This window comes from Crinia signifera, chromosome 1 (assembly GCF_055691185.1).
Source record: "Crinia signifera chromosome 1, ASM5569118v1, whole genome shotgun sequence".
Classification (NCBI taxonomy): domain Eukaryota; kingdom Metazoa; phylum Chordata; class Amphibia; order Anura; family Myobatrachidae; genus Crinia; species Crinia signifera.
Window position 1 is genome coordinate 221,033,398 of NC_139217.1, and position 27,004 is coordinate 221,060,401.

The 27,004-nt window shown below is 41.2% G+C and overlaps 1 protein-coding gene across 4 annotated transcripts in view; it reads left to right on the top strand.

The window, feature by feature from the left end:
• Window positions 1-27,004, top strand: part of LOC146069168 (ras-related protein Rab-8A) — a 454,991-nt gene that overhangs the window by 340,800 nt on the left and 87,187 nt on the right. For 3 of the 4 annotated variants that reach the window (XM_083179289.1, XM_083179288.1, XM_083179285.1), the window contains one exon: window positions 8,305-8,370. The exons of the other annotated variant lie outside the window; for it this stretch is intronic. In XM_083179289.1, the coding sequence (XP_083035415.1) occupies window positions 8,305-8,370 (66 nt within the window). The remainder of the gene's footprint in view (window positions 1-8,304; window positions 8,371-27,004) is intronic. 4 annotated transcript variants of the gene reach the window in all.

A 27,004-nucleotide genomic window follows, 5' to 3' on the forward strand; every position in this document is an offset into this window, starting at 1 on the left:
GACTTTATTTTATCGCACAATTATTTTTGGTATAACGATACATTCTATCTGCAGCTGTGTGGCACGGCCATGGGGACCCCCTGGCCCCAAGTTATGCTAATTTATTTGTTGCAAAATGGGAGGATGACAACATCTGGAACAATAATGTGTACAAAAAAACATCTTGTCGTCTGGCGTCGATATATCGACGATGTCTTCTTAGTCTGGGAGGGGGAAGAAGAAGACTTAAAAAGGTTCACTGAATATATGAATTCTAATAACCTAAATCTGGAGTTCACCACTACCCACAGCAAACAAGAGATCATATACCTGGACTTAGAAATCTACATCAAAAATAATACCATTAATACCAAAACACACATCAAAGAAGTCTCAGGCAACAACATGCTCCCCGCATCCAGTAATCCTCATATTAAATGGTTAAACAACATACCAGGAGGCCAACTGCGAAGATTAAAACGCAACTGCACAGAACAAGAAACATTTGAACAACAGAGCCAACTGATGATTAACAATTTCAAAGCAAAAGGTTACAAAGAAGAACAATTGCAAAAACACACCACCACAGTCAAAAAAATAAAAAGAGAAGATTTACTAAAGTACAAAAACAAAGAAGAAAACAAAACCCACGACACAGCGTTCATCACACAATACAACAGTAACTCCAAACAGATAGAAGACATGATTAAAAAGAACTGGCATATTCTTCATCTAGATGAATCATTACAAACCATCATTTCCGACAAACCAAGGATAATTTACAAAAGAGCCAAAAATCTGAAACAAGAAATCACAGCAAGCTATGTACCAACTGATCAAACAAAAATCCATCAAACCAATGGAGGCTTCCACAATTGTGGGAACTGCAAAGGCTGCAAACTGAAACCCACCAGCACCAAATCAGTAAAAAACTTCAAATCCAACATCACAGACAAACAATACAAGATTAAAGACCAGGTCAGTTGTGAAACAGAGGGGGTCATTTACCTCTTAGAATGCCCATGCAAACTTCAATACATCGGCCAAACAAAAAGAAAAACAAGAATCAGGATAGCAGAACATATCTACAACATAAGAAGAGGCCTAACTACGCATAGTGTATCAAATCACTTCCTTGAATATCACAATAAAGACCCAACAGAATTAAAATTCATAGCAATACAGAAGATTCACAAAAACTGGAGGGGAGGAGACAGAGACATTGTCAAAGATCTCTTAAAGAATGAAATGCGATGGATTTTTGAACTAAAAACTCTCCACCCTCGGGGGCTAAATATAGATATAGAACTCAACGCCTTTCTGGACTAAGAATAAAAACAATATGTGTAACATCCTCTGAACCCTAAGAGTCCTTACTGGACCCAGAAAAATCATCTCTTTCAAGTACATAAAATGCCTTTTTAAAAAACCATTCTTCAGTTATTTCAAATTTATATTCATTTTTATTTTTATAGTGATTTTTTAATTTTTCAAATTTCTTCCAACCCCTTTTTTCAATGAATAAACGAGTGGCACCACGAAGACTAAGAACCCATGAGGTTCCCACCAAAAAATGAGGACATCCGTCCAGCAACTTCCTGTTTTATCAATAAAGATTTTAGAATAAAAAAGCGGAACTTTTAAACAAACTGCATCCTTGAAAAAAGTGCCCTTGCGGCATGAAACGCGTTGGAGCAGATTCAGCAGAGCCCACCTGCCTCATCCCCTTGAAGTACCCAGCAGCCAGCAAGAACAACATCAGAAGCCGTGCCGGGACGCCGGCGAACATCGGGACCTGACAGCTGCATCCCCGCTGCCATACGGGAGAAGGTACACAAAGCCGCGGCAACGCATCGCAACCTCCGTGCGGCGCCGCCGGCTTGTAGTTAGGGTGAGATAGGACAGGCAACTCCACACTAGTTCACTTAAAGAGTGTAAACATTGGAAATTCCAATTCTTAACATATTAATTCCTTTACAGGTGTCCACTCGTTATTCTATTTTTGCTAAGTTTTTCTTTACTTTTGCCATTTTTTCTGTCTTTATTATTATTTTTATCTACACAATTTATTATAAATATTATTATAAATATTTTATACATAGAGCGCTCCAATACCCCCCGTTTTTCCACTACTTATAAAAAGCGGAGCTGCCAATACAAATAAGAGCGCGGATCTTCCCTCATTTTTATCTATTACCAGGTATTTGTTCCAACCAGCCAGATCTGACAATCGATCTGTAGATGTATGGCCACCTTTAGATTTGTGTTGAGTTATTTTGTTTCTGTGCAGGGTAAATACCTGCTGCATTATTTTTACACTGCAATGTAGATTTCAGTTTCAACACACCCAACCCAAATTTAACTCTCTCCGCACGTTACATCTGCCCCACCTGCAATGCAGCATTTGTTTTGCCCATTTTGAAAACAAATTTGGGTACTTGTTTCCTAGCACGGCCACAATCTTAAGTAATCGTGTCCCTTACTTAAGGGACACGATTACCCCCGATGGACCCGATTTCTTTTGAAATCAGGTCCATTTTGCCGGCTAGGAGACAATATCGGGGGCATCGCGTCGGTCGGGACCATTAACATTGGTCCCGACGCGACCGACGCGATGCCCCCGATATTTCCATAGACTTCAATGTTAAAAAATATTTTAACATTGAAATCTTGTCGGGAAAGGTAAAATATCGGGGGCATCGCGTCGGTCGGGACCATTAACATTGGTCCCGACGCGATGCGACGCGATGCACCCGATTTTTGCATAGGCTTCAATGTTAAAATATTTTTTAACATTGAAATGCTGTAAAAATGTGAAAAAAATGTGAAATGGGCCAATATGACCCATTTCACATTATAGATGTCCCCGTCGTCACCCCACGATAGACGCCAACCCGAAGCGTGGCGAGCGCAGCGAGCCCGCGAGGGGCGGCGGTACGCATCCTCCGACCTTTTCATGCCCTACTATCCACGTCGGCGTGGAGTGAGAATAGAATAGTGTGGCGAGCGCAGCGAGCCACCGAGCCCGAAGCGTGGCGAGGGGACGCGGATACCTTCACAGTTATACGCGTCCCCTTGTGGGCTTCACAGGTGTCCGTGGCGACACGGACACCTGTGAAGCCCGCGAAGGGACGCGTTTACCTGTGAAGGTATCCGCGTCCCCTCGCGGGGCTCGCTGCGCTCGCCACGCTTCGGGCTCGGTGGCTCGCTGCGCTCGCCACACTATTCTATTCTCACTCCACGCCGACGTGGATAGTAGGGCATGAAAAGGTCGGAGGACGCGTACCGCCGCCCCTCGCGGGCTCGCTGCGCTCGCCACGCTTCGGGTTGGCGTCTATCGTGGGCTGGGGTTAACGCGCTTAAATTTGGGGGGGTTGGGAATTTTTTTCATTGAATCCAATGTAAAATTGGGTCCCAGGGACCCAATTTACATTGGATTCAATGAAAAAAATCGGGTCAAAAATCGGTCGGTCGCGTCGATCGCATCGCATGCGACCAAATCGCATGCGATGCGATCGACCCGATTTTTCCGACACGACCACCCCGATCTGAATCGGTGTGGCCGTGCTAGGAAACAAGTACCCAAATTTGTACTGCGATCAGGTCTGATTAAGGGCCATTATGCAGTGTTATATTTCACACAGTGTCACTGAAATTCCATTTAGAGTATTTGTGCTTCTATTATAAACACGTTCAGGAGAAAACACACAATATTCACAATTGTGACCATGAAAATGGGTCAATTATTAGGGATTTTTTCTCCCGCCAGTCAGTCACTTTGCACTAGGACAAGCTCATACTGTTTTTTACTATGCTAAAGTATATTAATGAACCACTCTAAAACATCCTGACATAATTATAACTAGATTGGAACATCTTCATAGGTTTCGTTATTTTCACCTAAAAAGTGAAACTTTAGGCCTCTTGCCAGAACAGAAGATGTTGACTCAGATCAAAATGCTTTTGCACGTTTCTTATTCAGGTCAAGTCACAACTTTCCCACACTAGCCGATTTTGAATTTCTCAATTTCAGTTTTTTCACTCCGCCCTAATATATATATATCCAAGTTGATGGTATGTATGTAGGTTACATACCGCACGGCACTCCAGGAAATTGGTGATAACAAAAGTTTAATGCAACAGTTTCGGAGCGCTAAGCTCCTTCGTCAGGCATACAGGTTACACAGTGAAGCATAGGAAAGGTGCCTACCTTATAGGTGTATGAAGGGCCCTTAATTCAACCAGGATCCGGTGTGGTGCTGGGACGGAGGGGTGGCCGGAAACCGTGCAGTGCACGGAGCCTCACTTCCGTTTTCCAGACTGCTCCCTGCTCAGTATCGTCACAGCGTCATCCCGTTGCCAAGCAAACAGGGGGCGTGTGTTTCTACGTTGCTTGGGTTACCACAACCCAGGATCTTGCGGCTGAGGGCTGTAATACAAAAGTGTATAAGTGAGTGGTATAGTGAATTGTGACATAAACATACACATATATTAAAAACATCGGGCAGTATGATTATACCAGTTTGGTAATAAAGTGCATTAGCAAAATCTGTGCTCACTGAGCTGGAGAGACAGATAGCGACATTCGAGTATAATTAAGCATGCATAACTCTGGGTCGACATGAAGAACTGTCAACACCAGAGTTATGCATGCTTAATTATACTCGAATGTCGCTATCTGTCTCTCCAGCTTATTAATAAGGTCGACATGAAGAACTGTCAACACCATAGTTATGCATGCTTAATTATACTCGAATGTCGCTATCTGTCTCTCCAGCTCAGTGAGCAAAGATTTCGCTAATGCACTTTATTACCAAACTGTTATAATCATACTGCCCGATGTTTTTAATATATGTGTATGTTTATGTCACAATTCACTATACCACTCACTTATACACTTTTGTATTACAGCCCTCAGCCGCAAGATCCTGGGTTGTGGTAACCCAAGCAACGTAGAAACACACGCCCCCTGTTTGCTTGGCAACAGGATGATGCTGTGACGATACTGAGCAGGGAGCAGTCTGGGAAACGGAAGTGAGGCTCCGTGCACTGCACGGTTTCCGGCCACCCCTCCGTCCCAGCACCACACCGGATCCTGGTTGAATTAAGGGCCCTTCATACACCTATAAGGTAGGCACCTTTCCTATGCTTCACTGTGTAACCTGTATGCCTGACGAAGGAGCTTAGCGCTCCGAAACTGTTGCATTAAACTTTTGTTATCACCAATTTCCTGGAGTGCCGTGCGGTATGTAACCTACATACATACCATCAACTTGGATATCCTATTTCAGCAAAGGCACCCAGGCCCTTTGATCTCAGTGCAGCGAGTGCCGGATCGTCAAATCTATCTATATATATATATATATATATATATATATATATATATATATATATATATATAATTTCTTTTTATGTTTTAACCCATACGTTTTATTTAAACAAACATGTTTTATATTAAATCAACAAGTTTAAAGCGCTCAGCGGCGCTGTTTTATAAACGCGGCGTGTAGTGGTATTAAGAAACCTAACGATAGAGTGTTTTTGAGCGCTAGGGACAAGTGTGCCGTGTTTTGTACAGAATGCTGCCCTCTGGTAGAGGGTTGCCACCCTCAATAGGAAAGCGTAACGAAGAAAAAAGAACCAATGGGCGCCTTCTGTACACTAAAACAATTTAATAAACAATACACAAATCACAAAAGCATAAAACAGTACCATGCATGCATGCAAAAAAGAAAAATATTAAAAAACCATTTCAATGCAGTTGCATAGTGGTAAAAATTTAACTTATAGTTACCAAGTCCTGATTGGACGGTGTGGTCGCTGCGATTGGACCGATGTTATAGTCCTGCAGTTTGTAGGGTTTTTTTTTTTTCCCAAAGGGCAGAATTGTAGTATGGGCAATGGTGGGTGAGATCCCAAGTTGAATTGAAGGTGGGCAAGCGGATCCCCTCCTCTCTTCCTAAGGTGTGGATGGCCAGTAGTGCTTGGTAGCGTTGGTCTTTCTTTGCTAGATAGCACTGTCTCCCACGAGCTTACTGTGTGTGTCAGGCAGGTCGCCTTGCGGTGTCAGATGTCATACAGCTCCAGCTCCGGCCAGCACGCCGATTGCAGGCTGAAGTACACCGGCTCCTGCGCTTGTACCTCCTTATTGGAGTGCCCGCGTACTCAGCTCTAGTGTGTGCTGGTAGTAGCCCAGACCGGTCTACAACCAAAACTCTTGTAATGCTTTTTCTGACCCCTAACTGTGCTCTCTGCCCTGTTCAAATACCCCCGGGGTGTGTGAAAATCTGCAATGTCATTATGTTTGCATCACCAACTGTGTAAATATAGCCATCCTATTGATCAGTGTTTGAGAAACAATCAAACAAAAAAAGTCTTAAGATTTAATAGACATTTGAGGTATACAGAGGTCAAACACCCAGTGTGCATAATGCTTTGCAGATGTCTGTATTAATCCGGACAAAGCATCTATATGTGGTGTAATGGGTTTCAGATGTCTGACTGGTATGCATAACTAATTTTAACACTAGCTAAAAAATGTGTGACACAGTAAGGACACAAAGGTCTGCGAGACATCTGTGTTGTAACCACTTCTGTAATGGTATATGTAATCATTCACATATTACACTATTTTAAAACAAACTATTCAAAACAGCCATCCTTTAATATGAAACAATATCAAAGCATCTCCAGTTCATATCAATAGGGACGGGAAATGTGGGCGTGGAAGTGGGTGGAGTTATGGGTTGGTTTGTGGGTGGGGCACCTGTCACTTTTGGCTTGATATTTCCTGGCCAGATCATTCTTATGAAGGGACAGCTCCAGAACTAGTGATAGAAATTGGCTACTTCAGAGTGGCAGCAAGGGCAGGAGGCTGATGGAATCATACCCACTAGAAATTGTCTATGGGGAGAAAAAGAAGCTTTGTGGAATATATTGAGGAACATCTCCTGATACTGAACTGCCAGAAGTAATGATCTCAATAGATTAAGTGCCCTAGATAAGCCTTGACACAGGACAGGGTCGGAACAACTAGTATTCAACCACTCATTCCAGTATGTACTTCCTCGTGTTTCAATTGAGGTCTTAAATTGGAGTAATGAATCGATATTGCACATTTTGCTAGTGGTTCAGAACCCAGAAGAGAGTCCAATCCGCATTCTCTAATGACTCTCTACTTACAAAAAATTGTCTTGCATATAGGCCAAAATTTATTTCCTGCATTTGGGGAATAACTCACAAGCTCTAGAGCAGGGTTACTCAAACTACATTGCTTTGGGACCCCATCAGACCAAAAAAATAATTACAGGACCCCAGCAAGTTACTACAGAGGGTCATCACGTGTAGTCAGCGGGCTGCACATAGATGGCAGCATTGTGGAGGCACAAAATGATGTGAGGAGTCTAACATAACAGACATATCAGTGCACAGGTCGACATCCCACTCCCCCTATCCCTACAAACAGTGAACTATAACAGACATATCAACAGATCTTTTAGATTTATTGAATCAATGACTGAGATTACAAAAGACATCAACCTGATGGTCAGCAACATGGAGTCGCGACCTCATGCTGGAGTACCCACCCCACTTTGGGGTCAGGACCCACAGTTTGAGAACTGCTGCCATAGAGTATTGGATTGGAGATCTGGAACCCTCATCTAATAACGATTTTATACTAAGCATCCCTTCTTTTTCTATCGTTATGGAAGGGTTTGCAGCACTCCCTTGCTGAAATTCCATATAATTCAGAAAGGCTAGAAATAAAGTTTTATGAGCATTGAGATTTTGTTTGTCTCAAAATACAGTATGTCACAGTTTCCTTGTGGACCACAAGAAGGGGTTATCCCTTAGGTACTTAGCAACATCAGCATTATGCAGGTGTAAAAAAATTAATTTAAATTGCAGTCCTCCAAAAAGTCCCTTTCTACTGAAGTATTAGCATATATTTCCCTAATTTTTTGCTAGTCTTTTAAAAAACAGAGAATCGTTGCATGGTTGTAGGATTGTACATGTGGATGTACAAAATGTATTCCTCCACCTTTTTTTTACATTGTTGTAATTTTAGAATTCAATAATTGAAGATCTTTCTGGTGTATTAGCAGAGGTAGTGCTTGCACTAAATATAAAGGGCATGGGAATGTAACTATTTTGATCAGACTAGCTCTGCCCATGTTAGACAACTGAAGATGTTTCCACCCCTCTAATTCATCTTGAGATCTCCAACACTGCTTTTTTTAATATTTGACTCATGCTGCTCACAATGTAGTCTTGACTGGACACCAACCGTGTTAACTGACTTTCTTGATTTTATTTTCTGTTTAGTTGGCTCTTGAATATGGAATTAAGTTTATGGAGACAAGTGCAAAAGCCAATATCAATGTGGAAAATGTAAGTAGATGTATACCCATTTTCTTTTCTGTGCTTAATTTGTACACATTTTTCAAGCTCTGTTGAGCACTGTTAATGCTACATTCACTTTCAGCTCTTCATTGTTTAAAATGTGTACCATGCACATGACAAGAATAAAAAATGTTAACATACAGTAACACCTTAACACCTGCCAGAAGCACAGCTCCCATGGGACCTCACACTTAGTTATTTGGAGTGAGAGAGAACATGATGGAGGCTGAATTAAACGATAATTTTTAGTATATTGCTTCTTTGTAAATATTAAAGGCAATAATTTACTTCCTTTTCTACTCCGTATTGCACGTAACATTTTGTGAAATATCCAAGCAATATTTAAGTGATGAAGGCATGTTAAATATAATTAAAAATAAATTGCAACCAACTTTTTTTTTTAATCCTAACTGAGAAGATTATCATACTAACATGATGTCTGGTTATAGAATGAAAATATAAATCATGCACTGAAGTCTGTTTATGAGTTAGCCACTCCTTTGTATAATTTGTCATATGTAGGGATGCCAATCCTGGATTTTTTTTTCAATCCCAGGATTTGAGATTAAAAAATGTTCAATCCCGGTATTCCCAGGATTGGCATCCCTTATACCCCTTTTACACCAAGGAATAACCCAGGTTGGACCCAGGTCGGACCCAGGTTAGCTTTGGTGTAAAAGGGGCCAACCCAGGTCCAGTAACACTGGTCTCCTACCCAGGTCCTGACCAGGGTTGAACACTGGTTGGACCTGGGTCGTGGGCGGTGTAAATGGTCCCAACCCAGGTTGGGACATCCGGGTAGTGCTGAAAGGATACCAGAAGTGCTGGACGCCTTTCCACAGTGCGCTTCAGTGGCAAAAGACAGCAGCCAGGAAGGATACGGGCAGTGCACACAAATCATAATTGGATGCAGTATTATTTATATTATTTTTTTGGGGGGCGGGGGGAGGGGGAGCACATGGGAGATTCGGTCTGCTGCTGCAGGGACCGAATGGGTGATGCTGCACTTTTATACCGCTATGTAGGCTTGAGCACTGAATAAAACTTTTTGAAAAATATTTTACAAAATAAACAAACCAACATTTTTCAATGCTAACTTGTCATGTCTTTTAATTTTTATTTTAAATCATTGAGGGAAGCTTGGCTGGCAGTTTTTCGGTCCTAAAATGGACATTTTTAATGTCATCCATAGGGAAAAGCAGTGCTGACCCAGGTTCAGTATAAACAGCGCAGACCTGGGTCCGACCTGGGTCACAGTGCTGTGTAAATGGGGTATGAAGCAGGGTCTGACCCTGGAAACACCCGTGTTCAAAGACCAGGGTCTGACCAGGGTTTTTGGTGTAAAAGGGGTATTATTTAAAAAAAAAAGTTTAACAGGTCCTTGCTGCCAGTGTGTGGGGTAGGGAGTGCATAAGTGCCGCACTGAGCGGCTGGGCCAGTAGCAGTGGAGCGAGCGAGTGCTCAGACACTGCCTTGCATTAGAATTCCCTTGGAAGTTTGGGGGCCAAATTCCGGAAACCCACCGATCCTGGGATCAACCACCCTAGTCTATAATAATCTTAATACATCTAGCTAGAGTATATTTTGTTGGAGCGTTTTGTTGATCAGACAGATTGGACAGATGAATCTGTACTGTAGATGTTTACCCGGGATGCAGTTAAAATCCCGGCGGTTGGGATCCCGGCTTTCAGAATCCCGACGCCGGAATCCCGACCGCCGAAATCCCGACACTTTCTCCCCCCGTGGGTGTCCACGACACCCCTGGAGGGAGAATAAATTAGTGTACCGGGCCCGCTGCGTGGCGAGCGCAGCGAGCCCGCAAGGGGGGGGCGATCCACGTCCCCCCCTTGTCGGCATTTCGGCTGTCGGGATTCCGCCGTCGGGATTCTGAACGCCGGGATCCCGACCGCCGGGATTCAGTACTGAATCCGTTTACCCAATTTAAGTTCCCCGCATAGCATACTGAGATGTGTCTTTTTTTTTAAATACAGGAGTTTTAACTGAAAGTTATTATTGACAAGGTGCACATGCTGTATATTACATTATTACTAATAACCTGTGATTCTGTAAGTATGAACTAGGAGGGAATGGCGATTTGTTCATTTTTAAAACGGATAGGGAGCCAAAACAGTCTAGTGTACACAAAAAAAATCTTTTTTTTTTAAATTTAATCTGCGGATCATAGGGCTCCCTGAAACTCTCAGGGGACCTGCTTTATTCAGGTTCCTGATAACCACCCTTCATGCGCTGCTGCACATTGAGGAAGCATGCACAGGCATGATAATTGAGAGGGCACATAGACTGGGCCCTGCATGTGACGAGTCCAATGCCAGACCAAGAACAGTAATTTTTAAATGTCTGAATTACCAACACAAGAAGGCCATATGGACAGCATTCAGGCAAAACAGGTCCCTGCAGTGGGATGGTACCAAATTGCTCATATTCCAGGACTCCGCGGAAGTCACAAGGGCCAGACTTGAATTCTCCCCCCTATGCACACGCCTTGTGAAAGAACACACAAAGTTTGCCCTCCTCTACCCTGCCTAGCTGCAAATCTTTTCAGGCACTTCATTTAAGGAATTCAGCACTCCTAAAGATGCAGAGGGATTTCTAATGGAATTGGTCCTTCTCACCAGCGGGCCCAGATTCCTCATAGACCCCTTTCCCCCCCTTCTCCAGACTACCACATTATAGATAACATTATACCCGCACAGGGGACTTCCTCTTTCTTCTTTACCAATACATCCTTGAACACGGCGTAGCTACTCTTTGCCACTGACTTTGAGATGTTGCTTTGTTGGGACATTATCCGCCTCCACCCTTGTCCGTGACTTGAGTTTGGGGACAAGAGTCCCCCCAACGACCCTGTTGGTTAACGGCTCTACCAACTGCAAGTCCTCATGGCCCTACATACCTTAAATTGCAGTTTTGAGCCACTTGATCCTAGTTTTACCTTTCCCAGATTGTTATTTATGCTTAATATAAATTATATGCGTGCTTTAATATTTGTTCCCAGGGACTGGGACTGATCCTGTAGCCATAGGCCCTTACTGAGGTCTGGTTTCCCTGCCTATATTTGCTAAGGCTGGGGTGAGCCATGTCTTTATGCACTTCGGTTGCTATTCCTCTGAGACTATGGTACCCGGCAGCCCTTCTAACTATGTAACTAATTTTCTTAAGTTAGGGGTGCTGGGGAGTCTGGGGGTATCACTCACTATTTTCATGTCTTTTATACGTATCAACTATTCAACCAAGATGGCGATGCACCCAGCCCCCTGGTTTCACCCCATCCCTCTTATTCCCTCCTTCTCATCCCCCATGTGTTTGCCCAGATTTTGTAAGATGCTATGCATGATCTAAAAGTAGTAACGTTGAATGTTGGTGGCTTCCATGTTCCCTCTAAACGCAAAAAAATTCTGATCTACCTGCATAAACTACAGGTAGGCGTGGCATACCTGCAGGAGACTCATTTGACGCCTCCTGAAATTCTTAAACTAAACTCACTGGGATGGGCAGTGCTGGCATCATCCCCCTACAACTTGAAGTTCAGAGGGGTGGTCATATTGGTTAAAAAGCAGATTCCAGTGTCAATTCACTCTACCACAACCGACCCCGAGGGTAGATTCATCTTAGTGGACACCACCATACATTCAAATAGATATACGCTGTGTAATATTTATGCACCTAATGTCTTTTCAAAAGTATTTTTTAGGAATGTTGTCACCTTGCTTAACCCTTATCTAGACTCCTCAATTATTCTTGCCAGAGATTTTAATGTAGTCTCATCTAATGTCCTGGACAGAGAGACTTCATCCCATACTATGAGAAACCCATCCAGACATGGTATTGTAGAGTTTTATTTTAGGGATCATATATCTCTCTTATCCCAATAATGGTTATTGAGATTGAAATATTATATAAAATATATTTATTATATCTGGTATTGATATAATAACATATATATTTGACATCTGCTATTATATTCTAATAGACTTTACAATACAATATGCAGAGTCCTTGTCATAATTTGATTCCCCAAATATGAGAGTTCATGACTTGTAATTTTAGCTCAGAAAGTCTGATATTTATTTACAGGCAAAGCAAACCATACAGAATAGATTAACACAGTGATTGTTGTATATGCTATTATATATATATATTTATATACGCCTCCTTGCTTATATTACATAAAACGACATTAAACAATTGACAGACAGACTGCTACAATACTGACATAAATTATACCTATACCCATAAACGAACATTCATAACTACCATATTTACTGTTAGTCTCTCACTCCAGCCCATCGCTTTTGGTTCCGTTCTCTTTCCTGCTCGTATCTCACATCTCTCCTCCTGACTCACTGAATAGGTTTCTTGCTGACTGTCCGTGTGTCTGTGAGTGTCTCTGTGTGTGTATGTCTACTCTATCTCTCTCCTTATATCCCAAATACGCAGAATAATGTTCCCTGTTCTCATGACGTTATTGAATTTATGGATGCTAATGGTGACAGGGTCTCCTGCTTGTCTGGACTCTAGTGGTAATCTCCATTGCGAGATTTCCTGTTTCTGGGCTCTCCCTGTGCATCAATCTATTTTACACTCCTGTTGTCAAAATACAATAGTGTCCTGTCTGTCCTGCAATGTAACTAGCAGTCTACATTCTCCAGAAAGGAAACCAGATGGCTGGAGTCTGGCCCATAGTGTATACATTGCTTAATTAATAAATATAGATATATCTGGGGAGGGTAACAACACTATATCTGCTTAATAGTATGCCTTAGACATTTTGTCTCCTAAATGAATTCAGTTGCATTTGATATGTTACAAAGTGGTCATTCATATTATTTAGTAAACCCAAAAGCTATACTACGATGTCTAAACATTAAACTCTGATGTCCTAATTATTAAGCTATTCCTATTTTTATATACACATACATAATATATACTATGGTTAAAATCACATTACATTAATGATGGTATAAAACAATATCTATATGCCTATATGGTAACAGTCCCCCGCTTGTGACCATGAGAAATTATTTTGATTGGTCACACAGTAAATTACCAAAATTGTTTCATATACATTTCTAAACTTTCTTTTCCCAACTCTCCTAACCATACATTAACCATTGATATGAAATATCCTTCATTTAATTAACCTATTTTACCCTATAATAACTAAATTTGACCAGGGACAGAGGTTATTTATATTCAGTATTCATGAGGAAAATATTTTCATTGCTACAGACAGTTATATGCCATGCCATGGCTTGCCTTGTAGATGTTGTTTGGTCGATGAGTGAGGACACTTTCCTTGTACTGTTGCTCACAGTGATTTCCTGGCTGAGGGCTGTCACTTGTGTGGGTTGCAGTTCTTGGAGACACTTTACATTTGCAGTATGGTGGACGTAGAAGTAGAATTCTTCTTCAAGGCTGTTGACTTGCTTGACATGTTGCTTTACATGTATAGAGGCTGTTGACTTGCTTGAAATGTTGCTTTACTTGTGTGGCCCTTGGAGTGCTGTGGTCTTGATAAATTTCTTCACCACAGTTTTGCAAAACACAGGGCCTTTGATAAGCCTCATTAATGCAGTCCTTAGCGAGTTTGCTTTGTATGTCCTTTACGATTATCGCTGTGATCGTGACAAGTGTCCTTGTGCGTCCTTTAAGATTATCGCGCTGCAATCATGATAAGTGTCCTTGTGCGACCTTTAAGATTATCGCGCTGCAATCATGATAAGTGTCCATGTCTCTCTTTAACCCCAACCTCGTTGTGTTGAACAAAACAGTTTGTGATGTTGAATACATCAGTTGAAACTTTAACCAAGTATTTTTCCTTTAGTTGTTGATAAGAACATTTATCTTCAGGCATTGGCAGGTAAATGTCTGGGGTAGATTCTAAAGGATCCACTTCGTTTATACTAAATTTCCTCACTGAATAACAATTTACCATTCAGTCTCTGATCTCTTACCTACCTTCCTATATGCTATGTTATCTTAAACTAAAATAACCCTTCACCAACTAAATCCTATAACTAACAATGATATTTTGATTTGACATACCTATGAAAACATCCTATCAATACAACAAATGACTATGATTTTGCTTCAAACAAATATTAGATATCTGTTAAGAATGGGTTTGACTATATCTGATTCCTTCCAGTGTTGTGTGATATGCAGCCATGTGCATATACAATAATTACAATATTCCATCTATGCTATTATTCATTCTCTTAGACTTGGTTAAGTCTGTATTAAGAGATTGGTCCATCTGAACAACTAACAAAACGTTTTTCTTTTCCAATTTGATGTAAGGCATACCATTCTTTGTCTGATATTTAAATTAGTTTGAAGCTTTTTAAGAAGGAAGCGTATATATAATCAGCCTATACTCATATGAAGAATGTGAAGAAAAAATAAAATATTTACAAGGTATATACAGTTACATAAGAATGAAGATCATATGTGTGAATTGATCGGCAATTAAAAATGTATGTACAAAAGGATTCTGCATACTTGGTGGTTAGAATGATGCACACTGTAAATGGAATGTCCATGTGTCACAGTGTCCTGACAAACAAACAAACAATGATTGCTGTAGTGGGGGGGTTAATGAACTTCTCCTGAAGAAGAGAAAAGGGGATTTTGTCCATGTGTCCAGAAAACAAATAATAGTTGCTGTAGTTAAACCTTTTCCTTCTCTGAAGGACTGAAGAAAGAAAAAGAAACTAATAAAAAAACGTCTTTGATTTTTGTCCATGTGACAGTTTTTGGATTCTCCTTAGATGACAAACACAAGCTGTGCAAGGTACTGGCTCTTTGCATAATTGCAGCAATAAAAGGTTTAGTAGAGGTTGTTGTTGTGACTTGGGGCTTTCTTTAAAACTTTGTGTCCACCAGTAATAATGCTGCTGTGTAGAACTTGTAACCTAAAATTGAAACAAAAAGAAATACAATTACTATTATTGCTATTTACAAACTGGTGTGACAATGCTGCTATATCTTTTGTGCTATCTACTGGTCCAACATTGCTGGCCATGTTTTCTGGTTTGTACCATTTCTCTCCTCTATGCAATAGTATATGTCACTGACAACATAAACTTTGCTGCAGGTATGATGCAGGTTACATTTAATCTGGAGCTTGTATCCATTTAAACATGTGGCCGTTCCTTACACCACCCAATAACTAGATTTAATCTATAAAGTAAATGAACAATACTCCCTGTTGTCATTGCCAGGATGCATCTTTTCTCGATTTGCTTTTGGTGGTCCTGCGAGTTTCTTCAGTCTGGAAACTTGGAGCTTCTGAAAAATATACTTGTGGGGCGAAAAACTTGTTAGGCTGTGCCAAATATGCTTGGTATGACTCGGAGCTTCATGTTTGACCAAACCTAAAATAAAATGGTTAGGACTCCAGGACATATAAACATTCTCATCCTGGTGATGCTTTTTAGCATTCCTGTACTTCTGTGTGGTGTTCACAGATTGACACTCTGCATGTGGTCTCTCTAAGAGACTGTGGACATTTGCTCCATCACTAGATGTCTCTAACTGCTGTGTGGGGGTTACAGAGATGGTGGAACCTTTTGTGTGATCATGCATGCTCAAATTCATGCCATTGCTCAGCTCAGACATATTTGTGGCTGAATACATTTGCTCATTTAATTCTGTGACAACTTTACCTACAATTGGAGTGTGTGTATACAAGGTTATTGCCAGTTCCCTTTTCCCTGAGGGCAACACAATTTCTTTTGTCACAATGGGGGCTGTGAGAGTGGATTCTGCAGAATCACTCTCCTTCTCATTGTACTGATCTCCCCCCTTGATCAAAACAGTGCAGGGGACAGTAATATTACGTTCTCTCTCTATTACAGAGCCCTGATTAGCATCTATGACCATTTCAGACTTTGTAGTCTGTTTGTGAATGAGCCCCTCTGTGGTCTCATCCCTGCTCCTAACACCTTTGCTGGGTGCTTCTGTGATCCCTTCATGAGAGATCTGGGCAATTTGTTCACAATCTGCCAGAAAATTTACTTTTGTCTCAGAATTCTTCTGAGTAAACTTCTTAACCTTTAGGGATTTTAAGAAGGAATTCACATTTGCATTCATTTTAAGGCATGCCCTCTTAAGACGTGAACCTGATTTCTCTTTACATTCCTGCTTAACTTCTAAAGTCGCTGCTCTGTGCATTTTCCTAAATGTTACAGCAACTCTTTGCATTTTCAACATTGCACTTATTTTACAATGCTGTATTTATACTTTTGTACACAAGATATCCTCCCAATGAGAGTGTCCGGATTCTCAAAGTTAACTCTAATATCTGGTACTAATTTTTCATTTATTTGAAAATGCTTATTTCCACTGTTTATTTATTCTAGGCCTTTACAATTATGAAGTGCCTATTTAGTAACATACCCCACTGTGATCTTGCAATGTGTCAGCGGCTAACCAGCCCTTGTGCTGAGCCTAGTAAATGTAGTATTAGTTAAAAATGTTTCTGAATAATGCCATATTATCAATATCCAAGCGTGCACTCCCAGATAATGGTAACAATGGAATATCAGTTCTGTTCTACCAATACGTTATTCTAGGTCTACAAACAATGCAAGATAAAAATACACAATAGTATTACGTTTTCCTAGATACATCCTCACTGTGATTCTGTTTGGTTAGGTAGCCAGCTTCACGCATCTGCTACTCCTTATAAATATTATAATCATACAATCAGATACCAAAATTCACAAGTCCCTTCGTGGTCGCCATTGTAGAGTTTTATTTTAGGGATCATATATCTCTCTTATCCCAATAATGGTTATTGAGATTGAAATATTATATAAAATATATTTATTATATCTGGTATTGATATAATAACATATATATTTGACATCTGCAATTATATTCTAATAGACTTTACAATACAATATGCAGAGTCCTTGTCATAATTTGATTCCCCAAATATGAGAGTTCATGACTTGTAATTTTAGCTCAGAAAGTCTGATATTTATTTACAGGCAAAGCAAACCATACAGAATAGATTAACACAGTGATTGTTGTATATGCTATTATATATATATATTTATATACGCCTCCTTGCTTATATTACATAAAACGACATTAAACAATTGACAGACAGACTGCTACAATACTGACATAAATTATACCTATACCCATAAACGAACATTCATAACTACCATATTTACTGTTAGTCTCTCACTCCAGCCCATCGCTTTTGGTTCCGTTCTCTTTCCTGCTCGTATCTCACATCTCTCCTCCTGACTCACTGAATAGGTTTCTTGCTGACTGTCCGTGTGTCTGTGAGTGTCTCTGTGTGTGTATGTCTACTCTATCTCTCTCCTTATATCCCAAATACGCAGAATGAAGTTCCCTGTTCTCATGACGTTATTGAATTTATGGATGCTAATGGTGACAGGGTCTCCTGCTTGTCTGGACTCTAGTGGTAATCTCCATTGCGAGATTTCCTGTTTCTGGGCTCTCCCTGTGCATCAATCTATTTTACACTCCTGTTGTCAAAATACAATAGTGTCCTGTCTGTCCTGCAATGTAACTAGCAGTCTACATTCTCCAGAAAGGAAACCAGATGGCTGGAGTCTGGCCCATAGTGTATACATTGCTTAATTAATAAATATAGATATATCTGGGGAGGGTAACAACACTATATCTGCTTAATAGTATGCCTTAGACATTTTGTCTCCTAAATGAATTCAGTTGCATTTGATATGTTACAAAGTGGTCATTCATATTATTTAGTAAACCCAAAAGCTATACTACGATGTCTAAACATTAAACTCTGATGTCCTAATTATTAAGCTATTCCTATTTTTATATACACATACATAATATATACTATGGTTAAAATCACATTACATTAATGATGGTATAAAACAATATCTATATGCCTATATGGTAACAGTATGCAATATCTGATGTCCAGTTTGCACCTCAATGATTTGTGGAGAGCATGTCACCCTGTTGAGAGGGAATTTTCCTGTCTTTCTGCCGCACACAATACCCTTTCTCGCAATGATTGTATCCTACTTTACACGAACACTATCCCAAAGGTTCATGATTCTAGTATTGAGACTATTTCGGTATCAGACCATGCAGCATGCTGGATTACCCTACTGGCTAGAGCTGTCCGTCTTCAATGTGTCTTTGGTCTGTTTGTCAAGTGACTTGTTGGCTCTGTAACTGTACCGCGAGAGAATTGGGAATCAGTTATGGAAATATCTCTTTTGATAATGTGGTATATCTCTGAGTGGTTACAATCTAATGGAGACTCTTTATCACTGTGTATGTTGAATAGCAATTGATCTCCATAGTATTGTTATCTGTGAGTCCCTGGGTACCAGTGGTTGCTCAGTTCTTATATTATACTGTGGAATGGATAGGATGGAGTATAGGGTTATACTAACAGATTCCTACAGTATATGATTGAATGAATGGCAAAGTCATGTTTCATATGTCACATTGGTGGATTCATTACCTTATGTGTGCAGTAGTTGGGCACTGTAATTCAATATTTATTCAAATAGTTGGCTGTGTTATCCGGGTCAATTAATTATGGCCAGGAATTTCACATGGTCAGCAAATATTGCCCCTTCACAGAGTCAGTATAAAGCACAATGATCGATAGTCACTAATATGGTTATAATGTTTGTTACTTGTTAGAAATCATTTGCCACATTATACTTATATGTAACCATTGACTACGTTGTGGATTGGGGTCGCTCTGTATATGTATGCTATGTAGCCCCAGAGCTTCCTTATACTGCAGACTTCGGACATATATAATTCTCAAACACAACAGCACATAATTCTAAGATATACGGACAGTTCAATATTAATTATTACTCGCAGCAGGCCACGTGCTGTGAGCCCGGCAATTATGCACAGTGTAGTCTGTATGATGTTAGCGTCTGACAGACGCGGTACAGCACAGATAGCCTTTATTCACAGCTTGTGCTGTTACACATATATACGGCGGGCAGACTCTAGCAGGACAGGTCGGTCACATACAACATCAGTGCCGTGTCCCCCCTGCAATCTCCTCTAAGGAGATTGCAGGGGGGACACGGCAATGTTGTATGTGACCGACCCGTCCTACTAGAGTCTGCCAGCCGTATATATGTGTAACAGCACAAGCTGTGAATAAAGGCTATCTGTGCTGTACCGCGTCTGTCAGACGCTAACCTCATACAGACTACACTGTGCATAATTGCCGGGCTCACAGCACGTGGCCCGCTGCGAGTAATAATTAATATTGAACTGTCTGTATATCTTAGAATTATGTGCTGTTGTGTTTGAGAATTATATATGTCCGAAGTCTGCAGTATAAGGAAGCTCTGAGGCTACATAGCATACATATACAGAGCGACCCCAATCCACAACGTAGTCAATGGTTACATATAAGTATAATGTGGCAAATGATTTCTAACAAGTAACAAACATTATAACCATATTAGTGACTATTGATCATTGTGCTTTATACTGATTCTGTGAAGGGGCAATATTTGCTGACCATGTGAAATTCCTGGCCATAATTAATTGACCCGGATAACACAGCCAACTATTTGAATAAATATTGAATTACAGTGCCCAACTACTGCACACATAAGGTAATGAATCCACCAATGTGACATATTAAACATGATTAGCATCTCTCTGAGATAAATTGTTAACAGTACATGCAGAATTTATTAGTACTATTACTCACACCACCGAGTCTTGATGAATAGCGCACAGTGAGAAATTGCGGGTATTTACACCGCTAATCATAGCTGCTAAAACATGACCAGCATCTCTCTGTGACAATTTGTTAACAATACATGTTGAATCCAATAGTACTTTTATTCACATCACCTAGTTTTGATGACTAGCGCATATGATTAAAAACCAACTCCCAGTGAGAAATTGCGGTTATTTATACCGCTAATCATAGTTGCTAAAATTGATAATATACATTCACTAGGTGGATGACCAAGCATATACTGTAGGAATCAGTTATTATAGTGGGGAATCCTTTCCAATCTCTAACACCTAGCCCTGATGAGTAGCTAAATTAATCAGTAAGTAACAAGACATTGGTTCCGCCGGCACACTGAATAGTTTTAGCAACCAATCTTGAACACTACATGATAATAGAATTCAGATATATTGGTTACATATACCTGCGCAGGTGTATGATATGCCCCCAAGTCGCGTCAAGGCTTCTCTGTATATTGGGGGTCCCTAGCGCTATATCTAGGTGCAGGGTGTGGCACCCCAAAAACTATCATAAGCTAGGAGGCCCAGTGCGGCATGCCAGTGAGATACTAAGTGTTAATAATTAGTGATAGGAAGCCAAAGCTATACATAAAGAGAGAGATAAATGAAATGTAATTAAAATAAGAGAGAGAGAGTGTTAGTGAGGGAAAAGTGTTAATAGAATGTAAGGGCATGCTGCACTAAAGCCACCCAGCCCAACCAGTCCAGGGGCACCACACCCCACACCACTGTTACCCTAAATTGGGTCTGCAATTAGTCAGCACGGAGCCACATGACAATGGCTCCTTACTTGGTATATCTGAACTAAGAGCTACCTACCTTGGAGCAACCCCAGACTACTCCATGTGGCATATCAGGACCTGCATCTCCGCCTAATGCAAGCTCCTCTCTGCCTCTCACAACATGGTGGGTGGTAGATGCTCAAATTAGTTCAGTAAAACTTTTCAGGTGCATGCAAGGGAGGGGTTAATACTTAGTAAGTAACAAGACATTGGTTCCCCCGGCACACTGAATAGTTTTAGCAACCAATCTTGAACACTGCATGGTAATAGAATTCAGAGATATTGGTTACATATACCTGCGCAGGTGTATGATATGCCCCCAAGCCGCGTCAAGGCTTCTCTGTATATTGGGGGTCCCTAGCGCTATATCTAGGTGCAGGGTGTGGCACCCCAAAAACTATCATAAGCTAGGAGGCCCAGTGCGGCATGCCAGTGAGATACCAAGTGTTAATAATTAGTGATAGGAAGCCAAAGCTATACATAGGCCCTTATTCTGGTCTGTGCGGCCGGAGCCGCATACGTTGCTCCGGCCGCACAAACCAAACCCCGCCTACAAGACGGATCGCCACGGCCGTCCGTACGCGGACGGCTGGCGATCCGCATGAAAATGGTGGGGCGTACGCCTCCACCATGGTGGGAGCTGCCCCCTGCATTCGATGGTCGACGACCATCGAAGGCAGGGCCGCACACTCCCCCCGCTCACGCAAGCTTAGACCACACGGACAATCGTCCGTGTGAAAGCTTGTATTTGGGCGGAGAGCTGACATCCGGCGATGTCAGCTTTCCGCCCCCATCACTGGCGTCATAGCCTCATTACCATGCATACGCCCCGCGTTTGCATGGGAACGCCCATGAAACGCTGGGCGTATACATAGGTAAATGAGGCTATCAAGCCCCTATATGCCCCCTTTGCGGCGTATAATTTTTGTGTGCGGCGATTTCGCCTGCACATGCGCAGAGTGACCTCTGCGCATGTGCAGAGTGAAAACATCGGCGGTACGGCCGCACGCGGGCCGTACCGCACAGATTAGAATAAGGGCCATAGAGAGAGATAAATGAAATGTAATTAAAATAAGAGAGAGAGAGTGTTAGTGAGGGAAAAGTGTTAATAGAATGTAAGGGCATGCCGCACTAAAGCCACCCAGCCCAACCAGTCCAGGGGCACCACACCCCACACCACTGTTACCCTAAATTGGGTCTGCAATTAGTCAGCAAGGAGCCACATGATAATGGCTCCTTACTTGGTATATCTGAACTAAGAGCTACCTACCTTGGAGCAACCCCAGACTACTCCATGTGGCATATCAGGACCTGCATCTCCGCCTAATGAAAGCTCCTCTCTGCCTCTCACAACATGCATGTGTGCCTATATGTAAATAATAACTTAACATCATGTGAGAAAAATATGAGCACAGACCTGGAAGACGACAACTCGGAGACAGTGTGGGCAGAGATAACCAACAATAATAAGAAACCAAAAAACAAATTTATAATAGGGGTATGCTATAGACCACCAAATATAAATGAAAGGGAAGAGTCTCTTCTTTTAAACCAAATCAAACAAGCATCAAATCAGGGTCAGGTATTAATTATGGGGGATTTTAATTTACCCGACATTGATTGGGAAAACGAAACAGGTAAATCAGCAAGAAGCAATGGGTTCTTAAGCTTACTTAAAGACCAGTTTATTACACAAACGGTAGAAACTCCAACTCGGGATGAGGCGCTCTTGGACTTAGTATTAACAAATAACACAGACTTAGTTTCAAACACAAAAGTAATTGAACAATTAGGGAATAGTGATCACAATATGGTTTCACTGGAAATCAACTTCAGTAAATTACATCAAAAAGGATCTGCAAAAATACTAAACTTCAGAAAAGCGAACTTTGAATTATTCAGGGAAGCCCTAACAGGAATTGGGTGGGAAACGGTTATGGAGGGAAAAAATGCAGAGGAAATGTGGGATACTCTAAAAAAGGTGCTTGATTCACTAACTATTGAATACATTCCTAAAGTAACTAAAGGTAAATTCAACAAAAAAAAGCCACCATGGTTGGACAAAGAAGTAAAGTCAGCTATCAACAATAAAACCAGAGCCTTTAAATTCTATAAAAATAACTTGAATGAGGAGGCGTTCGCAAAATACAAAGAATCAAACAAAACTTGTAAAGGGGGTAATCAAAGCAGCTAAAATATTATATGAAGAGTGCATAGCCACTGAAAGCAAAACCAACCCAAAGAAGTTTTTTAAATACATAAATAGTAAACGTTTAATTAAGGAAAACATAGGCCCACTAACTGATACTAGTGGAAAAAGTGTTACTGAGGACAAGGGAAAAGCAAAACTGTTAAATGAGTTCTTCTCATCAGTATTTACTAAGGGAGAGCAGACTGTGGAACGAACATTTACCACAAACGGGACAAATAAGCCAGATCTCATTGTGGATTTCACGCCGAAGGAAATAATACTGAGGCTAAGCAAACTCAAAACAAATAAGTCACCAGGGCCAGATGGGATTCATCCGAGGGTATTAATGGAATTAAGGGATGAACTAGCTACCCCCCTACATTATATCTTTAGCAAGTCACTATCGTCAGGTATAGTACCAAAAGATTGGAGAATAGCAGAGGTAGTGCCAATATTCAAAAAAGGAAAAAAGGAAGATCCCGCTAATTACAGACCCGTTAGTTTAACATCAATTGTGGGTAAACTATTTGAAGGATTTTTAAGGGATGGTATCCAGGAATATTTAGATCATCACCGTCTACTCAGTACTAACCAACATGGGTTCGTGAAAAATCGTTCATGCCAAACTAATCTACTAGGGTTCTATGAAGAGGTTAGCAAAAACCTTGATAATGGAAATGCTGTAGATGTGATTTTCCTAGATTTCGCTAAAGCATTTGATACTGTCCCACACAAGAGATTGATTAATAAAATGGAGAACCTAGGATTGGGTGAAAATATCTGCAGATGGGTAGGGAATTGGCTATGTAATAGAGAACAAAGAGTGGTTGTGAATGGTGCCGTATCAGATATGATACCGGTACTAAGTGGAGTGCCCCAGGGTTCGGTTTTGGGGCCCATTTTGTTTAACATTTTTATTAACGATATTGGGATAGGGTTACTCAGCAATGTATCCATCTTTGCGGACGATACAAAACTTAGCAAAGTCATCAAATCACCAGAAGATGTCACCATGCTTCAAAATGATCTTGCAATTCTAGATGAGTGGGCAAAAAAATGGAAGATGAGGTTCAATGTAGATAAATGTAAGGTTATGCACCTTGGGAGACACAACCAGTGTGCAAGTTACAACCTTAGCGGAGAGGAACTGGGTAATTCCATACTTGAAAAGGATCTAGGAGTCCAAATAGACAGCAATCTAGGATGTAGTGCCCATTGTAATGTAGCTACAAAAAAGGCCAACAAAATTCTGGCATGTATTAAGAGGGGAATGGAAACTAGGGACTCAAGGGTAATTATGCCACTATATAAAGCATTGGTGAGACCTCACCTAGAGTACGGAGTACAGTTCTGGGCCCCACACTATAAAAAGGACATCATAGAATTAGAAAAAGTCCAAAGGCGAGCAACAAAGCTTATTAGGGGAATGGAGAATTTAAGCTACGGGGAGAGATTAAGCAATTTGGGACTATTTACATTAGAAAAGAGACGTTTAAGGGGGGACATGCTCAACATGTACAAGTATATCAAGGGCCAATATAAGGAACTGTCACACACCCTATTTTCTACTAGAAAGGAATCTAGGACGCGAGGGCATGAGTATAGATTAGAAGAAAAAAGATTTCATTCAGCTAGTAGAAAGAATTTCTTTACGGTCAGAACAGTCAAACTCTGGAACTCTCTTCCCAGAGAGGTGGTAACGGCTGGCTCATTAAATGCGTTCAAGGCAAAGTTGGACAAACATTTACTGGAGAAAAACATCCATGGGTACAAATAAGAAATATAATTTGTCTGTAAAATACCAGAACCTACCAAATCAGCAATGGATATCTATACCAGGTTGAACTAGATGGACGCAAGTCTTTTTTCAGCCTTACCTACTATGTAACTATGTAACATACAGATAGTGGTAGATGCTCAAATTAGTTCAGTAAAACTTTACAGGTGCATGCAAGGGAGGGTTTAATACTTAGTAAGTAACAAGACATTGGTCCCCCCGGCACACAATAGTTTTAGCAACCAATGTTGAACACTAGATGATAATAGAATTCAGAGATATTGGTTACATATACCTGCGCAGGTGTATGATCGTGTTCCCTCTAGAAATTGTGCCGGGCGGGGGGCGGGCCAGGGCAGCCGACGGCACACTTGTGGGCGGTCCCGGACCGCCGACATCACTAAAGTGGGCGGACCGGGACGCCGACATCACTAAATTGGGCGGGCCCGCCCGGCGGTGCCACTAAAGTTGGCGGGCCCGGCCGCGCTGAAGATGCTGGGGGAAGGTGCCTTGATGCCGGGGAACCAGGCTGTTTTAGCGGAGCGCTGCTAGAGGGGCAGGGCGCATTTTGCCCTTTAAAAATTGGGCAGGGCGCAGCGCCCCGCTAAAACAGCCTAGCGGGAACACTATATGATATGCCCCCAAGCCGCGTCAAGGCTTCTCTGTATATTGGGGGTCCCTAGCGCTATATCTAGGTGCAGGGTGTGGCACCCCAAAAACTATCATAAGCTAGGAGGCCCAGTGCGGCATGCCAGTGAGATACTAAGTGTTAATAATTAGTGATAGGAAGCCAAAGCTATACATAGAGAGAGATAAATGAAATGTAATTAAAATAAGAGAGAGATAGTGTTAGTGAGGGAAATGTGTTAATAGAATGTAAGGGCATGCCACACTAAAGCCAACCAGCCCAACCAGTCCAGGGGCACCACACCCCACACCACTGTTACCCTATACCCATCTGTATGTATGTTGTGAGAGGCAGAGAAGAGCTTGTATTAAGCGGAGATGCAGGTCCTGATATGCCACATGGAGTAGTCTGGGGTTGCTCCAAGGTAGGTAGCTCTTAGTTCAGATATACCAAGTAAGGAGCCATTATCATGTGGCTCCTTGCTGACTAATTGCAGACCCAATTTAGGGTAACAGTGGTGTGGGGTGTGGTGCCCCTGGACTGGTTGGGCTGGGTGGCTTTAGTGCGGCATGCCCTTACATTCTATTAACACTTTTCCCTCACTAACACACTCTCTCTCTTATTTTAATTACATTTCATTTATCTCTCTTTATGTATAGCTTTGGCTTCCTATCACTAATTATTGACACTTAGTATCTCACTGGCATGCCGCACTGGACCTCCTAGCTTATGATAGTTTTTGGGGTGCCACACCCTGCACCTAGATATAGCGCTAGGGACCCCCAATATACAGAGAAGCCTTGACGCGGCTTGGGGGCATATCATACACCTGCGCAGGTATATGTAACCAATATCTCTGAATTCTATTATCATGTAGTGTTCAAGATTGGTTGCTAAAACTATTCAGTGTGCCGGGGGAACCAATGTCTTGTTACTTACTAAGTATTAACCCCTCCCTTGCATGCACCTGAAAAGTTTTACTGAACTAATTTGAGCATCTACCACTATCTGTATCTATAGCTAAATTAATCCTCAGAAAAATTGCAGGCATTTATACTGCTCATTATAATTGCTACAAATCCATCAGATGCTTCAATATATACTGTAGGAATCCGTTATTATAAAAGGGTATTTTCCCTAAATCCTTTATCACATCTGATAGAGGACCCACAAACACAATCTATACCTCAGCATATTATTGAACTGTGAGGCTACTGGTACTTAGAGATTGCTGAAATCATTTATTATAAAAGGACAACTTTCTCAGTTCCCAACACCTAGCCTTGATGAATAGCACCTAAAATCAATTCTCAGTGAGAAATTGCAGGCATTTATACTGCTAATTAAAGGTGCCACACATTCATTAAATTATACCATTAGGTGGACATTCAAGCATATACTGTAGGAATCTGTTAGTATAAAAGGGCATTCTAACCCTATACTCCATCCGATCC